Here is a 26,756-nt window from a genome sequence, read left to right on the forward strand (position 1 = left end):
CTTGTTCACCAAAACAGTCAAAATTTCATTTTTACATGGCCATTTTCCAAACTCTCTTTATCCCTTAGAATTAAACATGCTATTTTGATACTGTACCTTTAAGAGTGATATATGTAAATGACCTCTGCTCTGATTGGCTGTCCTGTATTGTGCCTCAGGAAAAAGTACTCAGAAATGATACACTTCCTTTGAGTTTAATATGAGTGGGTAGGATTAAACTGCTGTATATCTGGATAGGTGGACAGTTGATATTACAGAAACAACGAATTTAAAACAGTTCTTGGTTTAAGGTTTCCATATATGGACTGTAGAAACTGAGAGGTGAATGGTACGTTTTGAAATATTTTTTAAAAAGTGAGGGAAATTTAGCTTTCCATGATAAGGGCCAAATAATTTTTACGTATGTGTAACTACTGTATGTGAAACATATTGAATATTTTCATTTGGCCCACAGTTCCCATATTGGTGCACTGCTAAATTGTTGTTAGTTGTTATCATGATATTGACCCTTGCAATACTGATACCACAGGATGCTGCATTATGCAGACCTACCCTCTAACCAACTGCAAGCTTTTTCTTTTATTGTGTTGGATGCTTCTTGACCATTTACAGCCGCAGATGAGTGTGGCAAAACAACGAAATTGTAATACTATGTGGTAGCATGTAAAATCTCAATTCTACACTTCTAAAAAAGCTGGTTCTTCAACGGTTCTTTAGCAAAGAAAATGATTATATATAGGACTATGAACACTCAAAGAGCCCTTTGCATTAAAGGTTTCTTTGCATCGTGAAAACGTTCTTCAGATTGATGGAGAATGTGCTGTAGATGGTTCTACATAGAACCTTTTTACAAAAGTTCTACAAAGCACCAAAAAGGGCTCTTCTATTGTTACGATGTCAATCTTGTTAACCACCTACAGCTCATTCTCCATCAATCTGAACAACCCTTTCGAGATGCAAAGAACCTTTTAAACATGCAAAAGGTTCGTTGAGTGTTCACAGTTCTATATAGAACCATTTTCTTTACTAAAGAACCCTTGAAGCACCATCTTTTTTAAGTGTGCAGTACTTTGTCCAAATCTTGCAGCCCTAATGAATAGAGTGCCTTAGAATCAGTCTCCACTACTGTACGGATACTCTAGGAAATATAAATGTCTGAAACACCTACCAGTCAAAGAGCTACAGAGAGCTACTCCTGCCCTGCTATTAAGGCCAATGCACAGCATCTAATACACACATGCAACAAATACAGCAAGACAGATCACACTACCATGACAGACATCATGCAAGAGCAGCAAATTCCTTTCACTGAGGTGTACAAATACAGCTATCTTGTTATAGAATTGTAAGGACCACACCAGGCATGTTCGGTAACACTTTAGTGTAGTGCTGTGTTCATAAGACTACATAACACCCACATTAGCTCGTCATAACAACTGACACATAACTATACAAAGATTTATAATGGCTTATTCTATTTAGCCTTCATTTGTCACAAACGCTGCTTTTGTCAACTTTGACGCCATGGTGACATTACATTAATGTCAGATGACTGATTTTTTTTTCTGACATGACAATTTTTGGGGTGAAATAACGTGTTCTAACAATTTACTGAATAATAAAATGAAACTCACTTTACATCACAGAAGATGCTGACTTTTGTTCAACCAGCCTGGTTTGGCAAGCTACATCATATTATCATTATTATGACACCGTGACATACACAGAGCTACAAAGCCTGTCATTTCACCACAGAAAGTGTCATGATTACATCACCTTACACAGATGTTAGGTCTACTTGACATCCAAATTGGCAAATGCAACCTGTCTGAAAATGACACATACTGGACTGAGTGTTCAGAAATGTTAATGTAGTATTTCAGTTGTCATGTAAGGGCTTACGTAGGTGTGATGTAGCACTATGAACAATGCCCTACAGTAAAGTGTCACTGTATGTTCTTCATTTAGTGCACTACATCACAAAAGCGCACCTCAGGTAGTGCACTACAACATAGTCTGTGCAACCCCCACAACAGTGCACAAACTACCATTCAGTCAAGGCAATGTGTACGTGCAAAGACAAAAGAGCAGTGACCATATCATCTGTTTGCTCACAGAGGACTGAGGCCTGCTCAAGGACCTGGGCTATATGTACAGGCAGCCAAAGTACTATTGCCACTCTCTACAACTTTCACCACTGACTTAAATGCTAATAAAACAGTGTGTTACTGTAAAATCTCCACAGCATTACTCTAGCAAAAACATATAAAATTGAAACACATTGGAACACATTTGAGTCTAGCATTCCTCAAGTCACAGCACACCTCTGAAATTCTCTAATAATCCGAGCCTTATTTCTGGAATCGATCAACAACATTTCACAATTTATTTCCCACACTTAAAACCTTATGAAAATAAGGTCTAAGCCATTAGGAACAAGGTTTTGAGCCACTAGGGCAGTGTTACGATAGTTTAAATGACCTGCATTTAACACTAATTACTATATGCCACAGTAATAATAAAAGCCAGAGAATTTTTATCATCCCTTCATAGTGTTTTACACATTTACAGGGTGAATAAATAAGAAGCCCAGAATATGATAACCGGATCACTCCAATTCACACAAGAGCTAAGCAACTTTCTCACTAGATAAAATGTTAAAGTCATGGGGATGTGCTACCTATCTTTTAGTGATTACTGCTGTAGAAGATTCATCAAAATGGGAGAGGGGTTTAAAGTGACATTTTTACAAAGTGAGAAAGCACTGAAGAGTGGAGCCCAGGCTGCACAGTAAAACTCTGCGTTGGCCTGATCTCTCCACTCTCATCTTGTAAACAGAATAAAAGAAACTCCAACCCTCTGGTGCTCCTTGATGAGCTGCAGCTCAAGATTCTTCTTCCTCCGGTCCACTTCACTTCTTGTTCTTGAGCTGGTTGGCCAGCCAGTCCAGCCCCTCATACAAACCGTCGCCACTGGTGGCACAGGTTGCCTGGATGTACCAGTTGCGATGACGGAGAGAGTGAAGGCCAAGCTTATCTGTGATCTCTGCTGCGTTCATTGCATTTGGCAGGTCCTGCACATCAAAAGGAAGAGAAGAATGTGAAGCAGACAACATGAGCCATAGTTTGGTAAAAATTAAGCTAGAGTATTAAATGCTGCACGCAAGAGACACTAAAAGAGCAAAACTACAATAACTAAGTAACGACATGGATATATAAAGCAGACTTGCTGATTGTGAAGTACTGAATGAATAAGGATCATAATGAAATGCAGGATGTTCAGAATGATAATCTCCAAGCAATGCTTCTGGAGGAATCATCTGTGAGCAATATGTGAAAAATGTTGTGCCTTAGTCATGCAACTCTGGCAGCCCCAAAAATCCCTAAAACACTTAAACTAGGTGTGAACTGTTTTCACAGCATGGGGTTCTCACCCCTCCTCTTTCACCCCTCATTGCTCGCTACCAGGTCAACAAAGAGCCACAACACTTTACACACACACATACACACACACTATTAATATGAGAATAGCTAAAATTATTTTTATTATTTATTTTATTTGAATATATTAACTAAAAAAATCCACTTCCATTCCGCCAGCTGAATGGCCACTAAGGGGCCGGCAGAAAGAGGCAACCTTTAGAAGTCAAGAGATTATAATTAGTTTTTCTATATTGTTAAACTGTATTTATGTAATTATATTTAATTTCATAGTAAGACAATTATACTTAAATTCGATTTACAATGTGTATCAACAGAATTGTGTCTTTTTAACACTGACTTTCCAAAAAACAAATAAGAAATGGCAAAAATATGGGGAAAATTGAAAGATTTGAAACAAGAATGTATGAATACAACACATCAATTCATCAAAATCAAATTATGCAATATCTCTTCTTCTACTTACAAATATAACTGTGTTATTGACTGAAATTTTAGAATCTGTATTTTAGACACAATTTCTCTTTTTGTTTCAGTGAGCTATTAAGAATTACACTATGTTTGCAATCCCCTGCTCCTAAAAGTTAATATGCTTGATAGGGCCTGTGCATGCAGCAGGTAAGCTGAAAGAGGTCTCTTGCCTGTTTGTTGGCGAAGACAAGTAGCACTGCATCTCTCAGTTCATCTTCAGCTAGCATCCTCATCAGCTCTTCTCTGGCTTCATTCACTCTCTCACGGTCATTGCTGTCCACCACAAATATAAGACCTGACAAAACACACAGAAAAATAAGGAACAGGAGTATAGCTAATTTATGGCAACAAGATAATCACTTACGAGGAATTTAAATAGCAAGACTGTGTCTTCGGTGATGAAGCAGTCAGGCGACGTCCTTCACAAGTTAATTAATAGAAAGGTTAGTGGTGACCTTGATTTATGATTGATGCAGAAGTGATGTTCTTCCTCAAAGTGAATCACCAACAGCATGACTTCAAGGTATCTCGGCAACAATGATATCACAGTCTATGCAAAGTACAGATGAACAATTAACTCACCCTGTGTGTTCTGAAAGTAGTGTCGCCATAAAGGCCTGATCTTATCTTGACCACCCACATCCCACACAGTGAAACTGATGTTCTTGTACTCCACTGTCTCCACATTAAAACCTTAGAAATGTAAACAAGATTAAGATAAACTTCATTGTAGACATATTATTTCATTAAAATATCAAATTTCATTCATGAGAGCTTTCCTAATGAACCACCTATCCACAATTATAAGAAATACATCTATTAATAGCAGAGCGTATATTTGAGAAATCGTACCGATGGTGGGAATTGTTGTAACTATCTCTCCCAGCTTCAGTTTATACAGGATTGTGGTCTTCCCAGCTGCATCCAGACCAACCATCAAAATCCGCATCTCCTTTTTTCCTATAAGACTCTTTAGGAGGTTGCCAAAAATGTTCCCCATGGTAGCAGATGGAGCTTTCCTGCAAAAAGAGATGTACAATTGAGAGATACTAAAATGCAAGCAAGTGCTAATTGTGTCTTTTCATTTGCAAAGTCACAGCCCTACTAAGCAGCCATTTGTACTGTACTGACAAATGTGGCATTGCAAAAGTGAGAAAAATGAAACCAGTCCTTACTTTCTGAGAGATCAGCCTTGGGGCACATAAAATCTTTCCGGTTATTTGGATAATAGACAATATGTCTTTTTTGAGTAATAATACTAATGGTAGCTTACTCTTTCCAAACTCTCAATGAATCACTGAAATTCTAGTGTATTGGTTTACTAGTGCACTTTTTGATAATCAAGATGCATTTTTGCTGAATGATCCCTCTAACTTGAGCAAGGCCTAAATTCAACAGGCCTTACACTGCTGTGGACCTTCACACAACAGTGCCACAAGAAAACTTCATTTTGACCACAAGCGTTTTCAAAAATCAGCAAATCATGAAACTATGCAAACTGCTCAACAATCCTTGCAATTTACACAAGTCGTTTTTCATTCCAAACCCAGAAGCAACTAAAATCATTTGATACATCATTTTGCTGCACATAGTACACATAATTTGGCATGACAAAATCACACCATTCAAAATACGTCATAATTGCTGGACATTTTATCCTTTAAACAGGGAAAATGCACAATGCACAATGACCCTCATCGTGGCAGTTGCTCTTGTCAGCTCTCCCTCCTTCTTCACAGGTAGAGAGGTCTTTATGCAGTGTTAAGAGATTCATCCAGCAGCACAGCCATGAGTGCAAGAAGGGCAGCATCAGCCCATTTACTTACTGTCATTAACACCTCACTGCACTCACAGTGCATCTAGGCAAACTAATAAAGCCCACTTTATACTCCGAAGCTGAGGTGATGAGACAGAAATACGCATGAAGAGACCTGCCAAAAGCGTGTAACAAGAGAAGTCTTATCTGGGCATAAATATGGACCAGTGAAACTTCAAACTGAATCGTCTCAAGAAATGGTTAGCGATAAAGGATAATATCAGGATCATAACAATATTTGCAGATTTTTGCTTTAAACAAATTATTGGCATCAGATGGATGTTAGTCTTGACCGTTATTTCAAACCGATATTTGAAGACATACAGTACTTTACAAATTCAGAAACCACCCTTAATTTATTTCATTTCCACTCAAAAATGGACAAACTACGCCATTTTTAGAGTGAAGAAAAAACCCAAAATATTATTTAAAGAAATATTTCAGAGAAGCTTCAACAAATAATTTTTTTTTTTTAAGTTTTCAGTATATAGTGTGTCCATCCTTTGCCTTTATTACAGCTTCCATCCTTATTATTAATAGACCTGCTTTCAAAGAAATCTGCAGGGATATTTTTCCACATCTCTAGAGTTTAGTCTTTCTGTTTCTCACAATCCAGGTAATCTCCAACACATTTGATGATGTTAAGGTCTGGACTCTGGGGTGGTCAGTCCATTGTCCTAAGAAAACCTGCGGCTTCTTCGTTTGATTTGCATTTTTTTTCTTTTTTGTGTACTTTGTTTTTTTTTTCAGCAATGCATTCTTGATAGCTACACATCCTTTCAGACCCATAGTGTTGAGTTGTCTTCTAACGGGGGAAGGATGGACAGAAACAGCTGAAGCAAGAGTTGAGCTCGATTTTCTCCTCTCTCAAAGTGCTGTTTATCTGATGATGAGTCCCATTTTGAACTCCACTTATGGAAAATCCTGTTTTTCCACTTATCTTCCTTTGACTTTCCCATTCCTTAAGCAAGCAGCTTATCTTATATTCTTATCTCCTCAAAAACATCTTCCGAAAAATAAATAACTTGTACTTAAACCACACTTTATTAATGTATACTGTATTTGTAACCCTGTATCAAAACTTTGTCTATTTCTCTGTGATGCTAATACAATCGGATCTAATTTTAATCTCTACATTTTAGAAAAGTTTATGTATTGGCCTCATGAAAAACAGATATAAGCATCTGCCCACAATCCCCATATCGGTGCATCCTCAGAAATGGTATGTATGATGTACTGTGTGATAACAGTTTGGCAAACATAAGGCAACACATAAGGATGATATAAAATGACTTCACATATATCTGATGATAGTTTATGAGTGGAAAAATACAATAACAGCAATAAAGTAAGACCACAATTAATTTCGAGTCTCAGTCCTTTTAAGCAGCACTACTGATTACCATAGCAACAGACCAGCAAGAATACAGCAATGAGCTCATGTGTCATGATTTAGTGTGGCATTATTGCTACCTCATCCTAACCTTTACAGTAAGAATTGACCACCAACGTAAACCTCACATGACTCAAAGGAGGGTCATCATGATGACACTAAGTAAAACAACGGCAGACTGCATGCAGAGACAGTTTGTAATTCCTGAAAAACTCAAAAAACAGTGTGTGCACTGTCATTCATTAGCCTGCACTGAATTATGCGCTGACAAAACGGAATTGCTGTGGTGTCGCCTACAATTGTAGCTAGCTAGGTTAAAATGACGTACAACGGATGACAGTAGACGGAAAATGCAGATGTAAAAAGATAATGCAGCGTCTGTTTATACACTGTATATGGAAAAAGGAACAGAGCAGAGGCTGATCTGAAGTGTTTGTAAGATTTGGATTGATGAAAAATACTACTATGAACTATAATTTTGCTTTGCTTCATTTAAATCAAGTACAATACCAATTATACTGCATGTTACCACATGAGGTGAAGCTGAATTGAAAGCACATTTTTAGAGCGTATGATGTCTACTCTTGAAATTACTAGATACTAGTTGCAATTATATCTTGGCAAGTGAAATCATCTTTAATCTAGCCAGTATATATTATTTCTCATATGCAATTGTCATAAGAATATTATATGGTTCTTTTGCTTATTTCTAGACATGTATACTTGTTTAAGTCATTTATTTAGTAGAATTCTCTTCAATTGGTATATAAGTTATTTATTTCTTGAAATCTGCATTTGTGTCTTTAAGAAAGCAAAACTGTCTACCCAAAGAAGACAATTTCTCCACATAAAGTTATCTAAAACAGAAATAAAAATAATTTAAACAGTTTAATAATGTTCTTACAACAATCTCATAATGAGAAATATTAGATATATTGACTTTAAGATGTTTTCACTTTTAAATTTAAAAACTAATTCAGACTATTTTTTCGTTCCACCTTAAACAGCGCAGGCGTTCTGAATCTAACGGCTGCACCATTTAAGGTGGAACTGAAATTTCGAATAAGAAGCCGGCGAATAACTTCAGCTTCGTGTTAAAACGCGTCAAAAAAAGGAACAAACCTTAATATTTCACTTAAGGAATCGACTACAGCTTCTGTTCACGTTGGTCTCCGTTATTACCACACATATACGGAGTGCAGTAGCGTAAACTGCCCATCACAGAGCTCATTTCCGTACATGCTAAAGCTAGAACCGACAAACATTTCTCACCTCTCCTACGGACGTGCTCTGTCAGCTGGGGTGGCCTGACTAGCTTACCGGCAATGTATAAATACCTTCTGGCTCCTCCGTCAGCTACCTATTATTGCACTGTATGAGGCAAACTATGTCATGAATAAACAGTATATTTGACTAATGTCCGTTTCTGGTTGTCATTTCTCACCTTTGCTGCATCCCTACTCACCTCACACAGCGCCAACGGACAAGTCACCCCACTCTCGCGATAATATCATCCTGGACGTTAGTGCAGTAGGGTCCGTAGTCTTATAATCTCGCGATATCTTCCCCCATCCATGCCATGTACCACCGGTGCTGTGTTTGCATCCATGGCGTTAAATGTTCAACAGAATATGCAAGACACGTTTGTGCACTGCACACATAAAGGGTAAGAAGACGAGAACTAAAAAACGACGCAAATACACCATTTCACTCGATATATTACGGTACAATCTTAAAAAAGATGGTTCTTCAAGGGGTCTTTAGTAAAGGTACTACGTCTATCCAGAACTATGAACACTGAACCGTTTGCATGCTTGAATGGTTGTTTGCATAGTGAAATGGTTCTGCAGATTGATGGAGAATGTGTTTGCTTCCATACAGAGCCTTTTTGAAAATGGTTCTGTATAGTGGCAACAAGAGCTCTCCTGTTGTTATAAGCTTGCCATCATAGCAACAGCAGAACCCCATTTTTGGCGCTATATAGAACCATTTTCAAAAAGGTTCTACATAGAACCATATACAACATTGTCCATCTATCTGAAGAACAATTTGACCATAAAAAGAATCATTTAAGCATGCAAATGTTTTTTGAGTGTTCATGGTTCTATACAGAACCACTGTCTTTACTAAAGAACCCTTGAAGAACTGTCTTTTTTAAGAGTGCATAGCATTAGCCTAGTTGGAGTAGCCTTTGTGTTTATCTAATAGATTCAAGATTTCCTCTAAAAATAAGATTCCTGTCCAATGCAGTAGGTCACAGTTTCAGAGTTTCAGACGTAGCTGAAATGTTGAATTATTTAGCCAAGACTCAGCTCAATAAATAAATAACTTGCCAGACGCTGCCAAATGACAGTATTTGGCAGCCTGAAGTGAACTCTAGCTGCTAGAGCAAAAGAGCCCAAGGACCTCTCTAAGTGTCCTAGTTGGGATTTGCTGTTAAACCTTTATTAACTGATGGAATATGCAGTGTTTATAAGGTATTCATGCACATTATGAAACCCCCAAGCCTCTGTTTTATATCTTCACCATTCCATACAAGAGCTAGGGATCTTTTTAAATGACGTGTTAATAACGTATTCATGCAAGTTATCAAGCCCCAAAATTAATGAGGTATGCAGTGTTAATAAGGTATTCAAGCGATTTAGCAAGGCTCCAAACCCCTATTTCATATCTTCTCCATTCCATACAAAATCTAACGTCTATCCAAATGACACACTTGGAGTGCGTGAGCATGCTTATTCAGTAATTTCATGCATTCTGCCTGGTTTGCGTCACTTTTCCAAATTTTGTGTTTCTACTGTGACCCAGTAGGCTTATTCTGACAGTGGCGTTTTAGTCAATGAGAATCATCAGTGCTTGCAAAAACATTGCTCTGGTGTTTTTTTTCTGTGTCGTTTTTGCATGCCCCACCGTCTGTCAGTGGCTTCGTGATGGATGTGTTTATCAATTTGGTGGTTTTCAGAGAGGAGAGAGGGACCGGAGCAGATGCTTGCAGCTGCACACCAGATTATGGGGTGGAGTGTTGAGTGGGGGAGTGCGCTGTGATTCTGTGCGCTGGGAGTTTGTATGGTGGAGGGGGGGTACGTACAGTGGTGGTAGGAGCAGAAGCAGGGTGGGGGTGGGAGTTATAATTTAAAGGAACCTTTCCTCTGAAGTGTTTGCCAAAGTGCACCCCGGCAAACACAATCACAAGTCGGGTTGGTTAGGCTTGCAGAACTAATGAGGGCTTGCACGTCGAGGCAAGGGCTTTGATGTTCTGGGTAGCTGGCTCCTTGTTTTTTTTTCCTCTGCCTTTTTCTCTCTTTCTCCTTGTCCCACATCAAAAATGGAAAGGGTAGGCTGGACACAGAACCCAGAAGCAGATGTTTGCAGCTGTTTTGCCCTTGTCCCTGTCCCTTTTGATGTACACGAGTGTGCATACCGGGTCTGTTGGCCTATCTATCTACCTGTCTGATGGTCCATCCATACTTCTGTCCTTTGCTCTGCCTCAGTGGTGGCAAGTTTGAAAAGTGTTCTTATCCAGCGTCAGATCAGTGAACTCCATCCCACCCCTCGAATTTCAATTTTTGGAGTGTCTGGTTGTCATTATTCTAGATGCTGTCAGTATGTTGCTTTGGACGTGTAAGTGGCTGCATTGCATTGACAGGAAAGATCGAGCTCCAAAGCTATTCAGTCTCTCTCTGTCTCACACATGGAAGAAACAGCGACAGGAAATTCCCTTTTGCAGCAGCTCCAGGGTGAAATGATAAAGGAATGAAGAAATGCAAACCAGAGATCCAGCCCTTTATCATTCCACACCACTCTCCTTCTCTCCCATCTCCTTTACTGTAGCACTAAATACCATGCAAGTCATTGGGGCATTGGAACAGTCTGCTCTGACCTGCCTGCCCTGGTGGGATAGTGCAAATTTAAGCACATTTTAGGTCATTATTACATAGTAACACATGGTTTATTCACATTTTTACAAATCTTTTACAAATCTTGCACTTTTCAGAATCTCATTTCTGCATCAACATTCAGTGTTGGGTAGTAACGAAGTACATACAATCCTGTTTTTATGATTACGTTTAGAGTCATTTATCACTGAGTGTGCTCATAAACTGCATAACAGCAGTTCTAAAGAATATATTAAGTCTGTATCTTCGTATAAAGTACTGTGCAAAAGTCAGAGACTCCCTTATTTTTTTAATTTAAAGTACAATGGCATTATATACAACTATTCATTATTCACTGTAAGAAAAAAAAGCAGATAAACACATATTTAACAGAAAATGACACAAAAGCCTCAACAACTACATATAATGTTTTTTACTAATTCCTGTGTCCACTCTTTACTACAGCATCTGTCTTTCTGCGGAGACTTGCTTTGAGTTTTTTTTTAAAGAAATCTGCACTGGTATTTTCCCACACCTACAAAGTTCAGTTTTAGAAGTTGGTTGCATTTTCCGGTTCTCACGATCAAAGTTATCACATTCAATGATGTTGAGGTCTGGACTCTGGGGTGTTCAGTATGTTGTTCTGAGAACACTAGCAGCTTCTGTGTTAGATTTATGATTCTTATGTTCTTCTTTGTTGTCTGTGTCCTTTTCTCAGTGAAGGCTTCTTGACAGCTACACATCCTTTCAGACCCATAATGCTGAGTTCTTCTCACAGTGGAAGGATGGATACATCTGATGTAAAGCAACAGTGAAGCTTGCTTTTCTCCTCTCTCTCAAAGATGAAAGTTGTAAGTACTGTTTATCTGATGGGGACAGTTTTGGTGGTCTACCAGGTCTTGAAGGTGGTTGTTAGGAGTCTGATTTTTCTTTATCTTTTAATCATTTTTGAACACCAGTTTCAGAAACTTGTTTTTTCATCTTGACTTTCCTCCTCCTTATGCAAGCGGATTATTGTATATCTAATCTCTTTAGAAACATCTCCTGAAAAATGAATAACTTGTACGTGATGGCTGTTTTGGCTGAAAGTTAGATAAATGAAGAGTGGTCTCTAACTTCTGCACAGCACTCTAGTGTTAACTCTGTGAAACCAGTGAATTGATTATGAAACCAAATACGCCAATTAGAAGCAGTCAGATGAGATTACATCTTTACTCATTACATTTTTCGTCATACAATTTGTAATCAGTACCAGATTACATTTCTTAAGTAATCTACCCAACACTGCCAACATTAGCTCCGTCTGTGTTGAGTTAGCGCACAGCAGTTGATCCTCTTTCAGTGGCAGATGCACAGACAAGTACGAACTGTCCTCGGCAGTCTTAAACTGACTGTCAACTTTGTACAGCTGATCCCACTAAGACTGGTATCATTCCCCTCCTCAGTTCCGTCCCATCTTGTAAAAGTCAGTCTCGAAGGAAACCACATCCATGCTGCCCACTTCGAGCCACTTTCCACAAGATACTTACGTTCTTTCGCCAATTTAGCCCTCATCTCAGCTCTCCAGACACTTTCTTTGTTCTAAAGCCTCTGTAAATGTACTAGGACAGCTCCTAGAAAGAAGCATCCTGCACATTTTATAGACGGTCCTGCACAAAATTGCAACATGGCACATTTCCCAAAGCGAGAACTGATTTAACAATATAATTCATCTGTTTCACTAAACATCTTTTGCACAATCAAAAATACATGTGTCTCAGTGTCATTGTAAATTGATTATCATTACTGCAGTTTACTGAATACAGATTTCAAAAGAGTGTTTCTTCATTGCAGTATATGATGTTTGGTCTCACATACAGCACACCAGTTTCCATCTGAGATTAAACGTGACTGTTTCTAATCAGACTTGTGAAAGAACCCATAGGACGTGGGAGCATTCTCCAGCCGTTTTTTTTCACAGCCTCCACTGTGGTCCTCGTCTGCACAGGTTAGAAAAGGCAGCGTGCTATTTTCACATTCACAAATGTCCTGGTTTACATTAAATCCAGCCAATGGGCAAAGGCACATCCTCTGTCCTCTGTTTCAGTTCTCTACGAAATTGCTTGGCTTATGGCATCAGTTTTGACATCTAAAAGGAGTTGAGAAAAACTCGCAAAAGATTTGCCACGGCAGGACGAGTTCATTAAGCGCACTTTTCCAAATGTACACACAAACTGTATGCCTTTGCCTTTTCGGCAATAATATGTTCCTGCTGTTGTGCCTTGTTATTGTGAAGAACACAGATGGCGTTCGGGGCATTTTCATGGCTGAAGAGTCCAAACAGGGGAAACAAAGACAAATGACATGAGTCACTCCTCTCCTCAATCTTTGACTTGGCATTGGGAGAATAACAACAGCCACACAAAGCAAATGGATCCCAGATGAGGGGGCCGAGTGGAGAAGTGGCTGAGTCGATGCTGCGGAAGAGTAAGACTGGAAGCCTAACACTCATGCACACTTGGCGTGAAAGGGTACGGCTAACGTCTTTTCTCCCCCCTACTCATCCCCTGATGAGTTTCTGGCCCACTGATAGGGCAGGAGAAGCTTGTGGCTGCTCACTTGCACACGTTGACCCACTCGGTGACCCTGCACTCGTCGCACAGCACATAGCAGCACCAGTGGAAGCGGCAGTGGCAGCGTTCGCTGCGCGTCTGCTTCAGGATATTGTGGCCACGGCCGCAGCACAGTGAGCCGCAGCCATCCATGGCCGGGCTACTTTTGTTGCAGATGCGGCCCTGCGTGCCTGGCGAGTCCACAGACGGCTCACGCTCGCAGAAGTCGGGCGACTTCTCAAAGTACACCAGCTCCCTGGAGAGGCTGCGACGCCGTGCCCTGCCAGGCTCTACTCCCGCCGGCTCGGACGTCACTCGCGGGTTGAACACACCATTGTTCTTGTTCTGGGAGTTGATGAAGACGGCAGACAGGAACTTCTGCCGCAGCAAGGAGCCCACTAGCCGGAACTCGGGGGACACGTACCAGCATGTCTTGAACTGGCAGCTGCCGGAGGTGCCATGGCACTTGCACTTTCTTTTCATGTTGTCAGTCACTATCTGTTAAAAGACATAGATACGTGTATGTCAGTATTTGGGAATTGCACACTTGTACACCAGGAACAGACTGACAAACTTAAATACACTGACATTATCAGCATATGCTCTGCTCTGTTTGATCAAATGGAAATGTGTGACATCATGAAATTAAGATTTTTTTAGTTTATCTTTGTATTCTTTGAAAATGGTATTACCAAGCTAGGCACTAAAAATGGCCTTGTGCTACTTAATTGTAATTAAACAAATGGAACAGACTACAAAAATGTAATTGATTGATATCTGGAGTAAAAATTATATATATCATAAGTATATAAGTTCTATAAATGGTTATAAAATGTGGAAGAAAATGTGGTAACACTTTACTGTAGGGTATGGTTCATAAGGCTACATGACATCTACATAAGCTTTAATGACAATTGACATAGACCCTTATTACAATAGGCGTTATTCGCTATAAAGTTACATTAGCCAATTGTAATCTAAGTTAGCTAAAGTAGTCTTTATGGCAGATGATGCCTATTGGAATAAGCATTTATAAACATTTATGTAGGGTTATGTTGGTTGTCATGACAAGCTTACGTGGGTGTCTTGTAGCCATAATGAACTGTACCCTATAGTAAAGTGTTACCAAAAATGTAACACTGTTATAAAGTGAGAGTAATGCTGTCCTAAAACAATTTTACACTGCAACTGTGCACTAAAGTTGACAGTGTAGTGTTACACAATATTGTTACCCAGTGTTTTGCTATATTGTTATGCTAAAGGGGGACATAAAGTGTACAATGTTACACTAAAGGTATATATTAAAGTGTACACAAAGTGGCATTAAAGGTGTCACATGTACACTAAAGTTTATATTGCACTAAAGGTGTTACACTGCAGTGTTATACTGAAAGTGTCTATAATGTGTACAATGTTACACTATAAGTGTACACTGAAGTGTACAATGTTACACGAAAGGTGTGACACTGCAATGTTACACTAAAAGTGTACACTGAAGTGTGCAATGTTGCATTAGAATTGTTCACTGAAATGAGCAGTGTTACACTAGAATGGTATAGTGAAAGTGTACATTAATGTGTACAGTGTTACACTAAATGTGTACACTATACTGTACACTAAAGGTGTTACACTGCAACATTGTACTGAAAGTGCACATTAGAGTGTACAGTGTTACATTAAAGTATACACAAAGTTGCAATAAATGTGTTACACTACAATGATACACTAAATATGTACATTAAAGTGGACAGTGTTGCACTAAAAGTACACACTCACACTGTTGTACTAAAAGTGTTACACTACAATGCTACACTAAAACTATTCAGTAAAATGTACACTATAACCAGATTAGAAAGACACATGATGGGCCATAGCCATATGTTGCTTATGACCATACCTGCCTGCCAACTCGGTTGTTGTGCATCTTCATGCGGGCGTGTATATCTCGAGATGACCCTCTGGAGTCCAGCCAGTCTCTGGAGAAGCGGACGCCAAAACGAGCATCGTGACTGCAGCCCCCCCACTCCCATGTCTCCTGTAGAGAGGTGACCCCATCAGGCAGGGGTTTGAGGAGACTGGTAGGGTGGGCAGAGCGCAGGTAAGTGGGCAGGCTGCTGTGATTGGGGCTGAATTCAGGTGTGCGCCCAATGGCTCCCGCGATGCTCACCCCGCTCCTTTGCAGCGTCTGCAGCTGTAGCTGGGTAAGTTTCAGCCGGATTTTGTCGTCATCCAGACGGCGCTTAGCTTCGCAGCCGCAGCCCCGCAGCTTGCCCAGGCTGCAGGCGGAGGCCACAGAGTGAGCCACACCTGCGGCCAGCAAAGCCAGGGAGAAGGCACTTTCTCTGAAACCTGCAGGCAACAAAATACACTGTGCATGAAGCGTTTAGATACATTTGACCTTCTTGATCTGAATTTACTTGCTATTTCTTTTCAGTTGAGTTTAGAAAAATACCTGTGAAGTTCCTGCTTGTTATCAACATAAAATACCTATTTTGGGTATGCTTTGCAACACTCAGCATCATGTTTAATTTACATTTGTTTTTGTAACAATAAAGACTTTTTTATTGTTAAATGTGTATTAAAAATCTTTTGGCCCAAAGGTGGTTATAACCCCTTACATGGCCAGGGCCCACCAGCAGGCCCAAAGTTTTATTACACACATCCATAACCTAAGAATAGCTCAACCATCCCCTGCTCTCTAGTGCTTTGATTCAAACAGGTTTTGTTTATGTATCTTAAGACTTCTATATGTGATTTTGGCTCTGGTTAGCTGCCCTGTATTGTCCCCTATTCAAAAGCAGACTAGGCTGAAATAAATCAGAACAAACTGTTAGGTTCGGACTAAAATCTTCTGGAATGTCGTAAAAATAAGCATCAGCCACTCCTTTTAGTGATGTGGATTCTTATGAAGGCTGATCCATTTGCTTCCTGACAAGGAAGAACAGTTTTCCCTACATTTTCCCTTGCATTAACTCTGCCACAGACTGTGTGCAGTAACAACACTTCATATCACTTCAGTATGAATGGATGGGCAGAACTGCTGTTGGCTGAAAAGGCGGTCATTTGTAAATTAATACATTTAAAATGGTCTGTTTTTGCAACTTCCATATATCGGCTGTGTCAAACAGGTGTATATCATAAAACGTTTAAGAAAACAATGAAAATGTCACCTTCCATTACCTAATCAGGTCATATGTAAGTCCTAGAAGTGGCTGCCCATCAATCTTTTTGGGTGCTCTCACTCACCCCTGTTGAGTATGGCGCTCTGGTGTGGCACTTTGCCGTGGTTCTCCAGCGTGGAGCAGTTCCAGCGCTGGTCTCTGAGCTGGTGCTGGCATTCGTGAATGGCGACCTGAATGCCCTGCAGGGCTGAGGCCGTGACATCAGGGCTGCGCACACACAGCCGCATCTGCCTCTTACTCAGGCCTGCCAGCCGTAAACACACTGCGTTGGGGGTCAGCACTGGCTCTCCTGCCACCTTCAGACCGAGGATGTCATTACACAGCACCCTGGGAGAAAGAGCACATGATGAATTACACTGACTGATACAGCAACACGGGATTGCATGCAGAGGGATAGTAATCAGTGTGTTCTAAATGATCCCCTGATTTGTATCCCCTAGACTGGACACCACATACAGTACAGTGCACAAGTGAGAAACCACAGTTTATTTAGTTAATTTCCAGTCAAAACAACCATTACACTCTTAAAAGAAGATGGTTCTTCAAAGGTTCTTTAGTAAAGAAAATGGTTCTATATAGCACCAAAAAGGGTTCTTTTACTGTTATGATGTCAAGCTTGTAACAATAGAAGAACCCTTTTTGAACCACTTAATAATGCAATGGGTTCTTTGAGTGTTCATGGTTCTATATTGAACCATTTTATTTACTAAAGAACCTTTGAGGAACCATCTTTTAAAGTGTGTACATACATAAGCTGGTGTTCTGAGAACAATGCTAGAAACAATCCACAAAGAGATTTCACTAAAATAAGTGAAAAAGCAGGAGTTTCCAGAACTGAGTTTAAAAAATGATAAAAAATTACAGAGAAACTATGACTCCTCTGAACCGTGCAAGACCTGGTAGACCACCAAAACTGTCACCATCACACAAACAGAAATTGAAGCTTTGAGAGAGAGGAGAAAATCAAGCTCCACTTTTGCTTCTGAAAAATTCCACAGGTGCTTCTGTCCATCCTTCTGCTGTGAGAAAACACCTCAACACTCAGTCTGAAAGGACGTGTAGCTGTCAAGAAACTGTTACTGAGAAAAGGAAATAGACAAAAAAGACACTTTGCAAACAAAGAAGCTGCTGGTGTTCTCAGAACAATGGACTGACCACCCCAGAGTCCAGACCTTAGCATCACTGAGTGTGTTTGGATTGTGAGAAGCAGAAAATGCAACCAACTTCTAAGGCTGAACTTTGGAGCTGCAAATTTCACTGGAAAGCAGAAAGCAAGTCTCCCAAAATAATGGAAGGGGTAATAAAAGCGAAGGTTGGATGGTTGGATACACCAAATCCTAAAACAAAATTTGATATTAAATTAAAGCATGTGTGTAATTTTCTTCATATATATATATATATATATATATATATATATATATATCCTGGCATTGATAAATGAGTAATGTATTAAATGGCCATTTTGCCTGAAAATTAAATGAAGGAAGGTTTTTGTTTTTTGCACTATACTGCACACACTTAAAAATGATGGTTCTCCAAGCGTTCTTTAGTGAAGAAAATGGATCTATATAGAACCATGAACACTCAAAGAACCTTTCGAGTATATATATTTTTGAAAACAGTTCCATATAGCACCAAAACGAGTTTTTCTAATGTTACAGGATTGACATTGTAAAAATAGATGCTATAAAGAACCCTTTTCAAAAAGGTTCTATATAGAACCATCTACAGCACATTTTCCATCAATGTGAAGAACCATTTAGTGATGCAAAGGCTTCTTTGAGTTTTCATGGTTCTATATAGAACCATTTTCTTTACCCTTGAAGAACCATCATTTTTGAGTATAGGACTATATAATTATAGTCACTAATATATTTCACTATTATAATTATTAGGACACTATAATCCGGGATGGACTTCTGACTGGGCCAATGGGGCCAGTGCCCAGGGCCTTCTGAATGCCAGGGGCTTTGGGGAACCTCAGACCACAAGGCAACCCTAGGCAACTCTAAGACTGGGGACAGTCCACTGCAAATGAAATTAGACAGCTTTTGAAAATTTAATGACAAAATAAATAAAAGATCCTGCCACCATATTTAAACAATTCCAAAACTGTGCAGGCAATAAAATGCTATTGCACCCAATATTAATTCATTAATTTTGTTTGTTTAGATTACATTTTTGTAGCATTATTCAATGTGTATGTAAATAAATACAAGCTGTGTGATAAAGTCATTTTTAGATCCTTTATTATTTTTTTATTATTATTTTTTGCATTATTGTCAGAGTGTATGGGTAGGGGGCCTCTAATGACACTTGTGCCCAGGGGTCTCACAAGACTGATCCTTCTCTGACTATTATAACAAATAGAATTTGTTATTTAATTAAACAATTTCATATTTCAACTATCACACAGTCCATTATTGGTATTCTGTGACTGTGGTGCACCTACTACCTACTGTAGTGCACTGTGGGATTGTAAGAGCACTGGATGTAGTCTTCTATGCTTTCTGATTAATGCAAAACAGCATCCTCCTAAAATAGCACACTAACCAGTGCAGGACATTGATTTCCAGCTTTGAAATATAGCATTGTTGTACATTTCAGCTGTTCAGAGAACATCCACAGGTGTGATGAGTGTGAAAATTCTTCTAAATCACATCAACAGATCACATCAGTTGTATAGAAGTGAACCGAATCCCTAAAAAGACCCACATTTCCTGATCTGGCTCATTTGTAGAGGAACGCTCAAATAAGTGCTTGAGGCAGGCCTGCACTGGTGTGATGTCATCTGTGATGTGATGTCATCTGATTAAGCCACCCAAAATAGCTCCCTTCGCTCACTTCAAGCTGTGGAGGAGACGACAACATTCTGCAGGTGTCAGGGGAAGGGTAGCAATGTAGTAATGCAACATTTTGGAGCTGCGAATTCAAAGGACAATAGCTTCCACTGCTGATATCTAGTTTTCAAAACAAACAAGTCTGTTAAAACAATGTGATGTTCCCTACCACGTTATTGTTGATAGCATGTACACTATAAGAAATAAAGATACTGCGCAGGTACATTTTTTGTTCATTAATGTACAAACAATGTAAATGTACCCTCAAAGGTGCAATAGCGGTTTTAAGGTCTAAATGTGTACCTTAGGTAAGCATTTCCCAGGTGAAAAGTATATATTGGTACCTTATAATAACCTAATGTTTTAAAACAGAACAATAAAATAAAAAGCCTGGAGTTGAGATGGGGTGTGTGGAGTCAATACAACTTAATAAAAATAAAAAATAAAAAAAAATGTTGGTACAATTATGTTCCCTGACTAAAGGTACTGAGATGTACCCTTGAGAGTCCTACCCCAGAAACAAGAGGGGTACTACCTTTTTCTCTGAGAGTGTAATATGTTAGTGGTGTAAATCATGGCCTATGAAAGGAAAGCATATCCATTTGTATGACAGAAGTATACATATATAATAATGAGGGGATGATCTATAGCATCGTAAGCATTTCATTCAATATTTTGAAATACAAATGTTTCACAAAGCTTATATTGTAAAACAAACAAAATCATGGCATGGACTTTGCACTTTTGCTTAGTGCACAAAACTGGAAACATCCAAAAGCAATTATTAATGACCTTTAACTTCTCTTTTGTTGCCTCTCACTCTAATCCCCCAGAGTGAAGGCTTCAACACAATGGATGGATAGCAGCTATTCCAAAGCCCTGTTTTCTCTCTTCTCTTTGGCACATTTATTAATAAAAGAGGAAAGAAGAAAAGACACTCTGACACAGTCTGTGGAAAGTGTTGCATCTTCAGCCCATCAGTGTTCACACAGAAAGTTTGTGTCCACAGACAGCTTTAGGATTTGGGAAAGACAGAGGACATTCTTAAGCCTGCAGTTTTCCCTGGCACATACATAACTGGTTTTGATTAGTGCGTTTGTATGTGTGTGCCTGTGATTGGAAGCCAGGCTTGTATGGCTGGAACTGTGCTCACAAAGGACAGCAATGCAAAAGAAGTGTAAAGACATGACCACTGGTGCAAAGAATGTAAGTGTAGTGTTTACTGCAGGCCCAAATCTGTCATCCACATAACGCAGAAAGGTGGAAGCCTCAGTTTTCTTAGCTGTCAATCATGGGAGAAGGCTCCTAACCCCACACACATTATTAGGCAGCCTCATTTTTACTGATAAGTGAAATAGACCTCACAGATGCACGGCACCCCTTGCAGCTCTGTACTCACGTGAAGGCAGGTGACAGAAGTGCTGCGGCCAGAATCAGGACTCGTCCCGGACGGCGTTGGCGCGACGTTTCCATTCCGATAAACGTTTTTGTCGACGTGACATTAAAACAGCCTTTGTGCTGATGGCTTTCAGCGCGCGGAATGAAGACAGACCGAGTGCACGGAGCTCGCGGTGAGGAGGCAAAAGAGGAGTAAGGGGAGCGCGCGGAGGAGGAGGAGGAGGAGGAGGAGGAGGAGAGGAGAGGAGGAGGAGGGCCAAACGCAGCCTGCGCGCCTGTTTTCAAACTATTACAACGAATTGTGGAAGAGTGCGCGTGTCTATGCAGTAACGATCTCCAAGCCTCAAACTAGCACCAGTGACGTTAATGATGATGATGATGATGATGGTGGTGATGAGGATGTAAATAGCATTCAGTAATAAACCCAGAATGGAGCTGCACTGACTGAGATGTATGTTTATTCATATTGGCTGAAATGTTTGCCACTTTGTTAAGGCAGGAAAGAAACAGCAGGCAGGCGCGCGGAGCAGGGGGCAACTTCACGCGCTCAGCAACCCAACCACACACAGACAGACAGACAGACAGGCAGGCAGGCAGGGAGGCAGGCAGGCAGGCAGACAGACAGACGGACAGACGGAAGGACAGACAGACAGGGCTCCCACTCAGACCAGCACATTCAGCACTTTACACGACGTGCTCTAAAAAAGATATCCTCTACACGCTTAAAATGGTTCTTCAAGGGTTCTTTAGTACATGTAGGCTATGTAGAACCATGAGAACTTAAATACCCGTTCTTTGCATGCTTAAGTAGTATTAATAAGAAATAATATTAATAAATAGTGTTGCATATGGTTCTTCAAAGAAGCTATAAAAATGGTTCTATATTGGACCACAAAGGGTTCCACTATTGTTACGCCGTAGAGCCTTTTTTGGGACCGAACAGAACCATTTATTTGCAAAAAATGTGTTCTTCTTCTTCTTTTATTATTATTATTTATTATTAACATTAATAATTGTAATAATGCTCATATCGGCGTTATTACTGTGTTATATTATTTTTATTATTATTATTATTATCATTATTATTATTATCATCATCATCGTTATTGTTATTATTATTGCTGTTGTTGATGATGATGTTGTTAATTTTATTTACTACTTAAACCGTATTGTTATTACTATTGTTATTATTGTTGTTGTTGTTGTTGTTGATGATGATAATGATGATCACTTGCACGTTCTACTGCCTACATAATGTTCACTTATAACTTCTTTTGTCTGCTTTCCTTAAATGTCCTGATTTGTAGAGCCTCAACATCAATCTGGGAAAAATCCGAGAGGAGATGAATCTGTAAGAGGTTATTTTTAATAAAATCCTTCTTCGCCCCTTTTTACAGTTAAATAATAAACTTCTTTTCATAACAGTCGCCGCTCATTGAGCAGAGTGAGTAACCCCCTCTTCGCTCACTGTGGTCATTATAATGGTCAGAATTCTTTTAACGGTCTAATTAATCATCTCCGACGTCGGTATTTTACGTTTCGTGCATCCACAGGTCGTGACACAGAATCGGCTTATTTTCTTAATGTGAAAGCGGCCTAAAAGCGGCGGGATTAATTTAATAAAATTGAGTTAAAACCCACCCATAACTACTATCAACAAGAGACAGTGACAATTCTTCGTTTAATCTCCTCTATTTCGTTGCCTAATCTCTGCCAATGAAAAGTGCATTAGCATTTTGCCACGGCGTGTAAGTCTAAGTGGCTTAAAAAGTGATTTGAAGTTGATTTGTGTATAAAAAGGCGCTGCCTTTAACCGGATTGCCACTTAATCTGCTCGGCGGCGCATGAGCGCTCAGAGACGCGGTCTAAGCGCCTTGGAGAAGCGAGAGAGAGAGTGAGTAAAGAGCGGCTATCATTAAACAGAGCCAACAAAGGCACTTCCTTCAGTTAGCCTTTTGCTGCAGACCTTCAGAGAAAACGGGGCTTTAGGCCACTCTGTGTGTGTGTGTGCGTGTGTGTGTGGTTGGGGGGGGGGCAGAAATTGCGCTTTCGGCACCCAAAAAGTGAGCAAAAAAAGTAAGACCAAAAACATTTCTTCGACTTTTAACAGCAATGAAACTCTTTATTAGTGCTGTACGGAATCACATTTTAAAAACAGCAGTTTCTCCATCATACACTGTGTTATTGTTGTTAATATTGGTACCACTAAAATACAACTACTCTTATAAAGCATCTATGAATAGTTTACAAGTAATTTGTTAATGGTTATTAGTTAATCATACACACTTTAAAAATCATTAATAAGCACACTTTAGTAAAAACACTTTAGTAAAAAGAGCAAAAGTTTGCTGTACATCTGATGAATATGACTGTGATGAAGCTTAGGCTTAATGCCACTGATGCAGAAAAAAAAGTAGGATCAGTAAAAATCCAAATCTGAGGTTTAACCGTACAAATGAATGAGGGTTCATTATTAGGCAAACAACAGGTGGCTACTGCCCTTTTATTTGTGTTGTAACTGCTAATTAATGATTATAAGGTGTTTTTGATAACCATTCATGAACACTTTATAAAGGTGGTCTTAATTTAAAGTGGTACCGAAATATTTCCGTGTTAAAAATAACCCAAAATGTGTTGCCTCCATCTAAACTGATGTGTCTAGTCAGAGGCAGAATGTGTTGCTTTTAACAGGTGTGTTTTAAGAAAGCAGAGAAGAATCATTTAAACATTCAAATGACTCTGTGAGTGTCATCCCTTGTTTTTACTAAACAAATTATGAAGAACTCATTTTTCTAAAGGGTGCAGACCCTATGAGAATGTCTAAAACACAGCACAGACAACATCCAAAACCTGACCAGGGGTAGTTCTTATTGAAAGACTGTGCAGTTCAAAATAATACTAACAACAACAGCAACAACAACAATTATAATGAACACACTTTCTCATAAGAAAGTGTATTTAAAGTAGCTGAAACAGACACTCCACTAAAGATTCGCTACTTCTGTGAAATAAAGATTCAAGTAAAAGTACAAGGTCAAAAAACTACTTAAGTACTGATTTACTTACAGAACTACAGCTGAACTTCATTCTTAAAAAATACTCTTTAACTTTTGCCATATAAAAATAACTTTTGCTTCCCTAAAGAACCATGACTGCAAAAGAGATCTGTGAATGTGAAGAACCTTTAAAAGCTTAATGTGATGAGTTTAAGGGTTTGTCCTGGATCCCTTACATCCCACTCACACATCTTCCTTACCAAACAAGCTTCTGCAAAAAACAATCCACTGAAAGGTTCTTTGGGGGTTCTTTGTGTGGTGCAAAGAACCCTTTCAATCATCTTTATTTAAAAAGTGTTCTCAGCAGATCCAGCATCTTTGAGTATAGGAGCTGTTCTTCTCTTTTTGAGATGATAAACCTCAGGTGTGACCAGACACAGACAATGGTGACACCAATGGAGTTAAAGTTAAATGTTAATGACTACAGTCTAACTGGGTAAAAATATTAGATTCCTTGACATTGAAGCACAGAGAAATAACACTCAGCAAGGTACAAATTCATCAGACTTTACTTTCTCTACTCATGAGCTTTATTCTAGTGTTAAGTAATTGTCGACTTAGTGGTGGGGTTTAAATGAAGGGAGCATTTTTTAAGTTATAACACCAAATCTTCTCCTTCTTCTTATTTTTTCATTTATTTTTTTTTACAGTGGAGTGCGTACTGTACTGTGTGCCACAGCTCTGGCCACATGTGTCTCAAAGAAGGTCTGCAGTCCAGATGTTGGAAGCTACATCTCGACTTAGTTCCTTTCCCTATGTGGTGTCACCCCTTAAACCTCTCATCCACAGAGTTATTCATCTACTAAAATAACTTCCCTTTCATCCCGGCACTGGAAATGACCAGAGAGAGAAAGAGAGAGAAAAAGAAAAAAAGAAAGAAAGAAAGAAAGAAAAACAGAAAGAAAGAAAGAAAAGAAAAGAAAAGAAAATAAGGAATGAATGAAAGAAGGAAAGAAAGAAAAGAAGGAAGAAACAAAGGAAAGAAGGACGTATAGAAGGAAAGAAAGAAAAAAGGAAGGAAAGAAAAAGAAAGAAAGAAAGGAAGGAAAGGCAGGAAGGAAGAGAGGAAGGATGGAAAGGAAGGAAGGGAGGAAGGAAGAAAAGAAAGAAAGAATAGGAAGGAAGAAAGAAAGGAAGGAAGAAGGGAAAAAAGAAAAAAGAAAGAATAAGAGAGAGAAAGAAAGAAAGAAAAGAGAAAAAAAAGAAAAAAGAAAGAAAAAGAAAGAAAGAAAGAAAAGGAAGGATGGATGGAAGTAAGTGAGGGAGGAAGAAAGAAAAGAAAAGAAATAAAGACAAAGAAAGAAAAGGAAGGATGGATGGAAAGAAAAAAGAAAGAAAGAAAGAAAGAAAGAAAGAAAAGGATGGAAGGATGGAAAGAAAAAAGAAAGAAAGGAAGGAAGGAAAGAAGGAAGGAAAAAAGAAAATAAAAGAAAGAAAAAGAAAGAAAAGGAAGAAAGGAAGGAAGGAAGGAATAAAGAAAGAAAGAAAGAAAGAAAGAAAGAAAGAAAGAAAGAAAGAAAAGGAGGGAGGGGTGGAAAGGAAGAAAGGAAAGAAGAAATGAAAAGAAAAAGAAAGAAAGAAAGAAAAAAGGAAGGAAGAAAGAAAGAATAGGAGGGAAGAAAGGAAAAGAAGGAAGGAAAAAAGAAAAAAGAAAGAAAGAAAGAAAGGAAGGAAGGGTGGAAAGGAAGAAAGGAAAGAAGGAAGGGAGGAAGAAAGAAAGAAAGAAAGAAAGAAAGAAAGAAATGTCCTCCACAGAGTCGTGGATGAGTGTGATGGTGCTGCTGGGCTGATAAAGCGCGGCTGGTTCGCTGTGGATGATTCAGCTCTCACTCAGTTAAACAGAGGGAAAGCGGGGGACTCCGGCGCGCAGGTGGGGCAGAGCTCGCTACTGTAAGAGGGAAATAGAGGGTGATGGCTGGGTTGATGGACATTAGCTGGAGGAAAGGATCTGTATTTAGTGGGAGAGAGAGGGAGGAGACGCGGTTAAGGGAGTAAATCCAAACACTCCGGAGTACAAAAAAAAAAGAAAGACAGAAAAAGGCCACATTAGATGCTTCATATTCCGCACTTACTGTAGTGCGGAGTGACCGCGCGCGCGGATAAAACGCTGGAGAAAGACGTGCCGCGCGCTCATCCGCGGCGAAATGGAAAACTAAAATGCAAACGGGATCAGGCTTTTGGATCAGAGGAGGAAAAAAAGTTTCACCCTTCCTTGTTACGCGCGTGATCGGAACCGTTGGATTCAGTTCGGACTTGCCAAATGATACTTCGCTTTGAAAAAAAAAAAACAGAAGGGAAAAGAAAAGAAAAACATCGTGTATGTGTTCTTTTCCTCTTTTTAACCCCCCTTTTCTTTCTGTCTGTGTTTTCTTTTCTTTCTTCGCCGTTCCCTGCGAGGAGAATTAACCTATCCGTCTTTTCAGCCCTTTTCAAAAGGAGGGGAGGAAGAGAGGAGAGGAGAGGAGAGAAAAAAGACAGAGGGAGATGAGAGCAGCAAATCCCTTTTTTATTCATCTTGTAGCGCTCAATAAGTGAAGAATGTGTCGCCTATCAGTCACCAAGGGGATGAGGAGCGCGAGCGCCGTGCACAGCATCAGTGAGGCGCAGACACAGAGCGCGAGAGCAGCAGCAGCAGCAGCAGCAGTTTCGAGCTCCCTCACACACACATAAACCACACACACACACACTCACACA

At 39.5% G+C, this 26,756-nt stretch overlaps 2 protein-coding genes across 4 annotated transcripts; both read right to left on the reverse strand.

Annotated features, from left to right (window-relative positions):
* Positions 1-1,034: 1,034 nt before the first annotated feature.
* Positions 1,035-8,622, reverse strand: arf3a (ADP-ribosylation factor 3a). Of its 3 annotated transcripts, none has more exons than XM_036592053.1 (5): positions 8,586-8,622; positions 4,764-4,930; positions 4,494-4,604; positions 4,082-4,206; positions 1,035-3,073 (listed from the first exon to the last, which is right to left on the reverse strand). In XM_036592053.1, exons 2-5 carry the CDS (start codon positions 4,909-4,911, stop codon positions 2,912-2,914), a joined length of 546 nt encoding a protein of 181 aa, XP_036447946.1. In that variant the 5' UTR covers positions 4,912-4,930; positions 8,586-8,622; the 3' UTR covers positions 1,035-2,911. The 3 variants fall into 3 exon arrangements, with proteins under 3 accessions (XP_036447946.1, XP_036447947.1, XP_036447944.1); XM_036592054.1 differs by having other exon boundaries at positions 8,393-8,595; XM_036592051.1 differs by lacking the exon at positions 8,586-8,622 and adding an exon at positions 8,565-8,578.
* Positions 8,623-12,183: 3,561 nt separating this feature from the next.
* Positions 12,184-21,179, reverse strand: wnt10b (wingless-type MMTV integration site family, member 10b). Its single transcript, XM_036592356.1, has 4 exons — positions 21,008-21,179; positions 16,833-17,095; positions 15,484-15,935; positions 12,184-14,084 (listed from the first exon to the last, which is right to left on the reverse strand). Exons 1-4 carry the CDS (start codon positions 21,079-21,081, stop codon positions 13,590-13,592), a joined length of 1,284 nt encoding a protein of 427 aa, XP_036448249.1. The 5' UTR covers positions 21,082-21,179; the 3' UTR covers positions 12,184-13,589.
* Positions 21,180-26,756: the final 5,577 nt, after the last annotated feature.

Source organism: Colossoma macropomum, unplaced genomic scaffold (assembly GCF_904425465.1).
Source record: "Colossoma macropomum unplaced genomic scaffold, Colossoma_macropomum, whole genome shotgun sequence".
NCBI classification, from domain to species: Eukaryota; Metazoa; Chordata; class Actinopteri; order Characiformes; family Serrasalmidae; genus Colossoma; species Colossoma macropomum.

Coding starts and splice junctions, on each gene's coding strand:
- wnt10b (XM_036592356.1), bottom strand. CDS start 21,081: ATGGAAACGTCGCGCCAACGCCGTCCGGGACGAGTCCTGATTCTGGCC. Junction 17,096..21,007: donor CTTCTGTCACCTGCCTTCAC/GTGAGTACAGAG, acceptor TCTTTCTCCCAG/GGTGCTGTGTAATGACATCC. Junction 15,936..16,832: donor GAGCGCCATACTCAACAGGG/GTGAGTGAGAGC, acceptor TGTTGCCTGCAG/GTTTCAGAGAAAGTGCCTTC.
- arf3a (XM_036592051.1), bottom strand. Junction 4,605..4,763: donor TACAACAATTCCCACCATCG/GTACGATTTCTC, acceptor TACATTTCTAAG/GTTTTAATGTGGAGACAGTG. Junction 3,074..4,081: donor TTGTCTTCGCCAACAAACAG/GCAAGAGACCTC, acceptor TTTGATGTGCAG/GACCTGCCAAATGCAATGAA.